The 10,000-nt window shown below is 34.8% G+C and overlaps 2 protein-coding genes and 1 pseudogene across 2 annotated transcripts; all 3 read right to left on the bottom strand.

Annotated features, from left to right (window-relative positions):
• Positions 1–1,978: 1,978 nt before the first annotated feature.
• On the bottom strand, positions 1,979–4,320 carry LOC119576593 (cuticle protein AMP1A-like). Its single transcript, XM_037924258.1, has 3 exons — positions 4,309–4,320; positions 2,338–2,573; positions 1,979–2,216 (listed from the first exon to the last, which is right to left on the bottom strand). The coding sequence occupies exons 1-3, from the start codon at positions 4,318–4,320 to the stop codon at positions 1,994–1,996; spliced, it is 471 nt and encodes a 156-aa protein (XP_037780186.1). The 3' UTR covers positions 1,979–1,993.
• On the bottom strand, positions 4,310–5,137 carry LOC119576862 (annotated as a pseudogene).
• Positions 5,138–7,878: 2,741 nt separating this feature from the next.
• LOC119576860 (cuticle protein AMP1A-like) lies at positions 7,879–8,797 on the bottom strand. Its single transcript, XM_037924513.1, has 3 exons — positions 8,775–8,797; positions 8,437–8,672; positions 7,879–8,246 (listed from the first exon to the last, which is right to left on the bottom strand). Exons 1-3 carry the CDS (start codon positions 8,781–8,783, stop codon positions 8,024–8,026), a joined length of 468 nt encoding a protein of 155 aa, XP_037780441.1. The 5' UTR covers positions 8,784–8,797; the 3' UTR covers positions 7,879–8,023.
• Positions 8,798–10,000: the final 1,203 nt, after the last annotated feature.

Genomic DNA, 10,000 nt, shown 5'->3' with positions numbered 1-10,000 from the left:
TCGCAAGCTTTTGTTTATATACTTCCCCAAGACCTTGTTTAGCAGGATGCCAGTTCAATTCCAGAAAATAATTTTGTGACCGCTATTCTTTCGGCACGAAAGGGCTAGTAACTCGAGTATATTATTTGCATCTAAGACGAAGATGAAACATCAAAAACTACATCTACTGTGTACGTGCAAATACATATACATATGTATATATGTCTTATGTGTATGTATATGTATATATATATATATATATATATATATATATATATATATATATATGTATATCTATATATGAATATTTCAGTATAGATACTTATGCACACTCACGCACAAACACATATCCATGAAGATGTACATGTGTATGTGATAGATATTAAATAAAGCATGTGTTTATATAGCATTCACATATATATGTATACATATACATATATTTGTATATATATATGTTTATGTGTATATGCGTATGGATATATATAAATATATGTGTATGTGCGCATGTATAAATATATATGTATGTGTATTTTGTGCATATTATGTCATATAATACATATATATTACGTTTTATACGTATATATGTATATGGATAGATAAAAATAATAAAATTTAATTATGATAAAAATGACAAAATATATATCTTTTAATAATAATAATAACAATAAAAGTGATAATTATGATGATAATCGTAAAAACAGCGATGAGTATTGTGGGATAATAATAATTATTATTATTATTATTATTATTATTATTATTATTATTATTATTATTATTATCATTATTATTATTATCAAAATTACAATAGTGATAATAAAAGGAGCAACAACAATAATAGTAACAATAATAGTAATAATCATAGCAAGAGCAGTAATAGTAGCAATAAGGATAATGTTAATACGCCATGAAAAAATAGCGTAAAACCAATAATAATAGTGGTAATCACCGTCATAAAGAAATTTTACTCTAATTAATAGACTAATAAAAATAATAATAATAAAATAATGATCAGTTATAATGATGATATAGATAATAACAATAATGATAGTTATGATGATAATTTTAACAATAATAATAATAATGGTGATTATAATAATGATAACAATAATAATAGTGATGATAATAATAACAAAAACAATAATAATAGTAATAATAATAATAATAACAATAATAATAACAATAATAATAATGATGATAATAATAATAATGCATATGATATTCTCCATAATTTTGAATTATCTATCACACGTAGATTAGGTACTGCATCTATCAATGTTTCTAACATTCTAACAATTTGAAAGAAATCTTTTATATCGAGAATCATACAATACATTTCGGCCTTCATTATCATCCATAAGTGACATTCCATAAAGATGTGGTTTATGTCATCTACATGGGAGGTTCCTATAAATGCTGCCTTAATCAAGTGTCATACTGCATTTCCTAGTGTGTCATAGGAGGCCACTTGTTTTAAGATAATAAATATTAATGTTGAATTTCTTTTTTTATCAATATCATGTATATGAATATATATGTAAATATATTGTAAAATTTTGTTTAGTAGTTCTTATTTCTCCCCTGTGTACTTTAAAACTTGAAAACAAATTATATTGATGTAATGATTTGTGTGTGTGTGTGTTTCTCAAGGAGGTTTAGGGTATATCTTTATCATTCGATATTAGTATATTCATTTTCACGATAATCTGTAATAAAGATTGCAATATCATTTTATTTTACAGAATAATATATTTCAGAATAGCAAGTAAAGAGATTAAATGTGTATTGCACATTCGCGTGCGCGTGCACACACAATTATATATGTGTGTAATAATAATAATGATAATCATAATATTAACTTCCATTGTAGGATATTGACAATTTTCAGTGACTTGCTTCTTTATTAATGTCATTGAATCAAATGCATAATAAATAACCTGCGAATGAAGGTCCACGTGAAGTATGATGTTTGATGAGCAGAATCTATACCTAAATTAGTTTATCTGCTATTAGCCGTTCAGGGAGCCCCGTATCTGTTGGAAGGTCGGCTGGCCTCCCGCAGCTCTCCGCGGGCGCGGGCGGCGTCCTCCTCGGCAGCCTTTGCGATCTGGTCCAGGACGAACTGAGGGATCGGGTGGGGGAACGCGGGGGCCACGGGCAGGAGGTCGGACTGGGGCTGGAAGCCCTTCTCGTCAGCTACGAACTCAACGTGGACGGGAGTGCCGTCAGGAGCGGTGTACCTGTGGATCACAAGCGGATGGATGAGATTTCAGTTACATATGCATCTGATCTCTTATTAAAACAAGCTAAAATAATTCACATAATGATGTAAGCAATAATCTGGGAATCAGTGAATCTTACGAGAAGGATCCAGCGCTGTTGACAGCACCGTCCTCGCCCACTGGAGCGCCAGACTCCGACACCGAGATGCCGTTGGCAGTCTCGAAGTCGAAGTTGTACTTTCCTTCGTCGTCGATCAACCGCTCGTCCCTCAGGATGGCCACATTCTCAGCGGAGTCGAAGGCGCGAGCCTGCGGCTGCGGGGCGTCATACAGCGTAGCGGCGGAGGCGGCGGTGGCCAGGAGGACGAGGATAACCTGTTAGAAAATTTATAAATATTGCATTATACATACAATACTTTGACCAACAGAACTAACCAGCATTTTTTCTAACACTTTTCATCTTGTATGTGGACGATTTCTTACAAACTTTATAGTGGGAGTCTACACAACTGATTATGGTTTCGCAAGTTTTCGTTTATATAGTCCACCAAGACCTTGTTTAGCAGGCTGCCAGTTCAACTTCTAGAAAATTATTTTAACCGCTATTTGGTTGGCACGACAGGGCTGTTTACATAAATATTTTTTGCATCTACGTGAAAATGTCAAAAACTACATATGTATGTCTAAATACGTTCATATGCATATAAGAATGTATATAAATGAATGTCTATATATACATATAATACTAGCTATACATTATGAGATACTGCACGTTTATATGTATATATATATGTTTAGATATGTGTATGAATATACTTATATGTATATATTTATGCATTTTTGTATGTATGTATTTATATATAGACATGTTTGTATGTATATATATATATATATATATATATATATATATATATATATATAAATGTATGTATATATACACATTCATAAAGTATCAGTTTATATATACCACAATCGTAGATTCTTATATGTGTGAGTGCATATATATACTATATACAGAGATAGATATATATAGATATGAATATGTATAAGTTTGTGTATGCGTCTATTTATGCAGTATGTATCTACACACTTAACCAATTGATTCAAGGTCATAACACTGTCTATGGTTTTCTTATGTCAATTGTGTTTGCATGGCTTCATAAGTGCTGTCTCCAAAGAGCTCATTAGTAGGCCTATATGACCGCATCTGATTTCCTCTTTCCTTGATATTCAGGATTTTTTTTATGCTGTTAATGTGATGTTATTGTTATCATTATGATTAAATCGACTCCTTGGTGATTAAGCCTTTGTAGAGCCATCACTGTTAAGGCCAATCAAATGGTTTTGTTGACGTTTAAAAGGACATATTAGACACAGACAACGGAGGAAACCGGAGCTGACAAATTTATGTAAATTTTTCCTTTGTTCAAATTGTTTCCCAATATTTCATTTTCTCCTCTTTTGTTTTCTTTTAAAAGTAAAAAAAAATCTCTTCGACACCTTTTAGCATTTTTGAATGGGCAGTCTTGCTCCTTCCCGTTTGGTATTTTGAAATAATTAATATTTTTATATCTTTATATGCATACATACAAACACATACACACAATATGTCTGTGTACTTAATGTATGCTGATATGCATGCACACAAGTACAAACATACATATATATGTAGTATGAATATATGGAATATGTGTCAGAGAAAAGGATTACTTGATATATCATATCGATACAGTTCGATACAGATTTTAGTTGCTAGAGTATACATTGTAACTTTTTATTTCAACAGCACATACCTATTTGTGAATATATATTAAATATATACACACATACACACTCTCACACATATGTATAGTTATATATATGAATATATTTATTGCACATATATACATATATAATAATATATATACAAATATATATGAATATATGTATGTGTATATACATACATATATGTATGCTTACATATGTGTATATATAATTTTTTTACCTATATATACATATACACGCATATATAGATACACGTGTATATACATATCTATTTGTCTATACACAACAAACTATATGAGTATTGATATCAGAAAAAATCTAATCTTGGGAGTATTGAGAAAATTACCTTCTGATTCATTGCTTCTTTATATACTAGTATTTACATTAAATACACGATAAATAACTATTCACATAATATTATGAATATCCGTGCGGTGCAGCATGAGCAGCCAAATTGAACTATTCCAGAATCGGTTTTGCTGTTTCAGCCGTCTAGGGAGCCCCGTATCTGCTGGAAGGCTGGCTGACCTCCCTCAGCTCTCCGCGGGCCCGGGCTGCGTCCTCCTCGGCGGCGAAGGCGATCTGGTCCAGGACGAACTGAGGGATCGGGTGGGGGAAACGCGGGGGCCACGGGCAGGAGGTCGGATTGGGGCTGGAAGCCCTTCTCGTCAGCTACGAACTCAACGTGGACGGGAGTGCCGTCAGGAGCGGTGTACCTGTTGATCACAAGTGTACAATTTAGATTTGACTGAAATATACACCTGATCCGTTGTTGAAATAATTTACACAATGCTCTAAACAATAATCAAGGATCGGTGAAACTTACGAAAAGGATCCAGCGCTGTTGACAGCACCGTCCTCGCCCACTGGGGCGCCAGACTCCGACACCGAGATGCCGTTGGCAGTCTCGAAGTCGAAGTTGTACTTTCCTTCGTCGTCGATCACCCGCTCGTCCCTCAGGATGGCCACATTCTCAGCGGAGTCGAAGGCGCGAGCTTGCGGCTGCGGGGCGTCATACAACGTAGCGGCGGAGGCGGCGGTGGCCAGGAGGGTGAGGATAGCCTGTTAGAAAATTTTTTTAAATGTATAATACGCATAGTAACTTCACGATAGATATAGCATGCATTTTCCAACACTTTTCATCTGATATGTGCACGATTTCTTACAAGCTTCATTGTGGGAGTCTACACAACTGATAATGGCTTCGCAAGCTTTCATTTATATAGTCCACCAAGACCTTGCTTAGCAGATGCCAGTTCAGTTTTAGAGAACAATTTTGTTACCGCTATTTTTCGGTACATCAGGGCTATTAGCTTTAGTATATTTTTGCATCTAAGAATAAGCTGAAATGTCCATAACTACACACACTATGTATGTGTAAATTTATACACAGGCATGTCATTTGTGTATATATGAAGATATCACAATATAGATACATGTATGTGTATGTGATAGCTGTATCTCAATAGATACAACACGTGTTTAGATATATCTATATATGTATGTGTGTGTTTAGATATTTGTATTAATATACTATACGCACATATATATGTGTGTATTATGTATTTTTGTATTTATGTATTTATGGATACACGTGTGTGTATATAACTATTCATATATATGTGTGCTTGAATGCTTATATATACATATATTTATGATAGTATCGATTCATATACGCCATACACAGATTCTTATACATATGTGGATGAATGCATACAAAGGTTACCAATGGTACCGCACGCAATCACAGAGAACGGGAATCAACACACGGAGATGGATAACTGTAATTTTCTTATTTCTGCTTAGTGGAGTAATATCGAGGGTTAGGGTGAAGTGAGAAGTACGGGGTTATTAATATATCGCTGCGAAGAATATGACTTACACCCGTTAATAATAAGTAGAAAAAAACATCAAAATGTTTGTATTATAGATTGATCGAATTGTTAATACAAGCAAGGCTAATATTTGAATAATGCACATTAATATAATATATAATAGTTTTACATCTGGACAGGCTTTTGTGCTGGGTTCATCATTTTATCCGTCTGCTTAAACGTGACGTACCATCCCTACCTCTTCCATGTGCTCGGATAGATGCAGTAGTGCTGTCTATGTGAATAGTGTTATCTTGTTCTTTCGTCTAGCTTTAATCAATCCTGCTTTGGAAAAGAGCATCTCTGCATCGGTATTCGATGCCGGAAGGGCAAGGAAAACATCAAGAGAAAAATAGCATAATTCTAAAGATTGGAGCATCATTCGTCAGTTTCAAGAGGCTTTTGTTGTTGATTTATTTTGAGGCCAGGTGGAATGGCAGTGTAAGGCAACCGTTGCCATTCCCTATCAGGTTCTAAGTCACTTGAAATATTCTTGTAACCTCGCTTACAAGGGAAGAGGTTTCCATCAAAATTATTTTACTGAGATATTTCTTCACTGTTAGTGCTGCACATTGTCTAAGGGAAATCTTGCCTTCATTTCAGCACAAGCAGTTATACACATAAAAAAAATGTTGTTGCACGTGCAATAACATATCTTTATTGTCAAATATTTCTGGCTTTTGCATTAACACAGTTACCTTGCCCCCAAGATAAATTGTTCCTGTTGGCAGAAAAATACTTAGTGAGTTGGATCAATACTTTCTAGATATGTATACAAACGATAATGCCAGTAGTAGTATCTTAATATCATCATAGAGTTATTTGCATGCACTGAATAGCAAATAAATGGTGAGACAATTTCTCTAAAAGAGCAAAGTAAAAACAGCACATCTTATTAAGATAATGTCCAAGAAATTGAAGTATAGTGATTCTGAAGAATCGGTTAATACATCATGAAATCATTTAAGGAGTCCAAGACTTTGTTACATTTTTCCTTGAAGGAGGCTCCCATTCTTCGAATATTTTTTATGGACATGTGTAGGGACTGCCTTCTCATCTGAGCAATATGTGGCTTGACCTCGCAAGCCGTTTGAAACCAGTCAAATTCACTCTTTCTTTTTGCACCATGCCAGATATAAGTGTGTGTATTTCGAACTAGGTCCAAGTTTTGGCTCCTTTTGGTGCACACAGACGATATTCACTTGACGATGTTAATATTTGGCAATTTGTCATTAAGGCAGCTAGTTCACGAGTTGTTGCAACCCATTATATTACTAGACCAAGTGATGGAAAGCCAGCAAGGTTTTCAATAGGGACATTATTTTTTGTCAGATATTTCATGAGAAGCCGGATTAAATTCACCCCTCTTGATCCATAACTATTACTCTTATTGCCATAAATTTCGTTTAGACCTAGGAGCTTGTGCTTATATCAGTTATCCCATCAATTAATCAAATTAAATTTGTCATTTCGCATATCTTTCAATGTGTTTGCGTGATACACGTTTCCAGTAGTTGTGATATATGTTGCCGTTGTTTTTAAAGTGCCACACTTTGGTTAATTTCGAAATTTGGCACAGCATTTTTCAACATATATGAATGCATCTCTGAAAGCGTGTTTGTGTGGCATCTATGGACGAGAACTCTAATATTTTTTTCAGTAAGAGAATGGACTTATATCCAAATGTAAAGCAATAAATTTATATTCAAAGGAAAAAGAACTAAGACTTAACATTATCCTATCGGAACAAGAATACTGTGATTTTTTAATGTATGGAATGATATCAGAGAATTGTATTGCAGTAGATGGGTATAAGAATGACGTATATAGAAAATAGGTGATTTTATGCAATAAAATTATATTATATTAGCCTCCTACACATGCATACATATAAATACATACACATATGTTTATGAGTATATAAGTGCATATATATGTATGTTTATATATGTGTATATATACACACAGTATGTTTATACATATATATACATATATATATTTATATCAGAGGAAACGATAATTAGGTCTATTGAAAAAAAGTGTTTCTGATTCATTGCTTCTTTATAAACTAGTATATACATTAAATAGACGATAAATAACTATTCACATAATATAAAGGTCCGTCCGATGCAGCGTGAGCAGCCTAATTGCACAATTCCAGAATCGGTGTTTTCTGCTGTCAGCCGTCTAGGGAGCCCCGTATCTGCTGGAAGGCTGGCTGACCTCCCTCAGCTCTCCGCGGGCCCGGGCTGCGTCCTCCTCGGCGGCGAAGGCGATCTGGTCCAGGACGAACTGAGGGATCGGGTGGGGGAACGCGGGAGCCACGGGCAGGAGGTCGGACTGGGGCTGGAAGCCCTTCTCGTCAGCTACGAACTCAACGTGGACGGGAGTGCCGTCAGGAGCGGTGTACCTGTAGATCACAAGTGGACAGTTTAGATTTGAATGATTAGTCACCTGAGGCGTTGTTGAACTAAACAGGAGCGGTGTACCTGTGGATCACAAGCGGATGAATGAGATTTCAGTTACATATGCATCTGATCTCTTATTAAAAATAATTCACACAATGATGTAAGCAATAATCAGGAATCAGTGAATCTTACGAGAAGGATCCAGCGCTGTTGACAGCACCGTCCTCGCCCACTGGAGCGCCAGACTCCGACACCGAGATGCCGTTGGCAGTCTCGAAGTCGAAGTTGTATTTTCCTTCATCGTCGATCAACCGCTCGTCCCTCAGGATGGCCACATTCTCAGCGGAGTCGAAGGCGCGAGTCTGTGGCCGCGGGGCGTCGTACAACGTAGCGGCGGAGGCGGCGGTAGCCAGGAGGACGAGGATAGCCTGTTAGAAAATATAAGTAATGTGTTATACGCATCGTAGCTTCACGACAGATGTAGCCTGCATCATTTCTAACATTTTTTCTATATGTGGAAGACCTCTTACCAGTTTCATGGTGGGAGTCTTCACAACTGATTATTGCATCGCAAGCTTTCATTTATATAGTCCACCAAGACCTTGTTTAGCAAGATGCCAGTTTAGTTCTAGAAAATAATTTTGCGACCAGTATTATTTCGGTACGACGGGGCCATTAATATCAGTATATTTTTTGCATCAAAGATTAAGCTGAAATATCCAAAAACACATGTATTATGTATATGTAAATACATATACATACATATATGCATGTCCTATATGTGCATATATAAATATATCTTTATGTGCATGTGATAGCTATATATTAATACATGCAGACGTGTTTATATAAACGTATACTTGTATGTATATATACGCATGTATGTGTACATATATATATTCCTCAACTCAATCAATTTTTATACACCATAGACACAGATTCTTATATATGTGTGCATGTGAATGCATATATATACATAAATACTGTGTATATCCAAAGAGATATAGAGATGTAGATAGATAAATATGAATAGAAATAGATACATATGTAGACATGTACATGCTCGTGTATGTGCATATATATATATCTGCTTACACACACATATGAATGCATATATCAGTGTGCTCATATGTACAGATATTACTGTATACGTGTGTGTGTGAATATATCTCTCCAAGAATATTGTAATGTTATTTTTGTTGGCGTTATGATAATTATAATGTTATTAACAAAATTAATGACAATAGAAAAGAAAAATTAGCAATCAGGGAAATTAAACAGGTGAAATAGTAGGACCTTTTAATCGACTCTTTGGTGATTAAGCACTTATGGAGCTATGTGTAAAGACAATATGATGCTCAAAATGACACCCTTAAAGTTAAAGATACTGCAGGAACTCAGCCAACTGCAAATGTATATTTTGTTTTTTTATTTATCTTTCATATCCTTTGCTTTCTCTTGTAGTTTTAGGTTTAAACCATTTTCGACATTTAACTTGAAATAGGTAATTTTTGTTCCTTATCTATTTCATACACATACGAACTTCAATAAACACAATCAGAAACACGCATACATGTCTACATATACATATACATATGACTTTTTTTTCCATAAATATATACTTTTTTATATACTGTATGTATACTTACTAGATATGCATGCACACAAGCGCACATATATATCAAGTACAATACAAACATGAAATGCATATATGGATAAATATGTCAGAGAGAGAGAGAGAGAGAGAGAAAAAAAA

The sequence above is a fragment of the Penaeus monodon genome, chromosome 9, assembly GCF_015228065.2.
Source record: "Penaeus monodon isolate SGIC_2016 chromosome 9, NSTDA_Pmon_1, whole genome shotgun sequence".
Lineage (NCBI taxonomy): Eukaryota > Metazoa > Arthropoda > Malacostraca > Decapoda > Penaeidae > Penaeus > Penaeus monodon.
The sequence above is the reverse complement of the archived record's forward strand: the minus strand, read 5'-3'. Positions and strand labels throughout refer to the sequence as shown.

Excerpts from the sequence above, each read along its gene's own strand:
- LOC119576593 (XM_037924258.1), bottom strand. Across the intron at positions 2,217-2,337 it reads AACAGCGCTGGATCCTTCTC|GTACACCGCTCCTGACGGCA; the intron begins GTAAGATTCACT and ends TGTGATCCACAG.
- LOC119576860 (XM_037924513.1), bottom strand. Across the intron at positions 8,247-8,436 it reads AACAGCGCTGGATCCTTCTC|GTACACCGCTCCTGACGGCA; the intron begins GTAAGATTCACT and ends TGTGATCTACAG.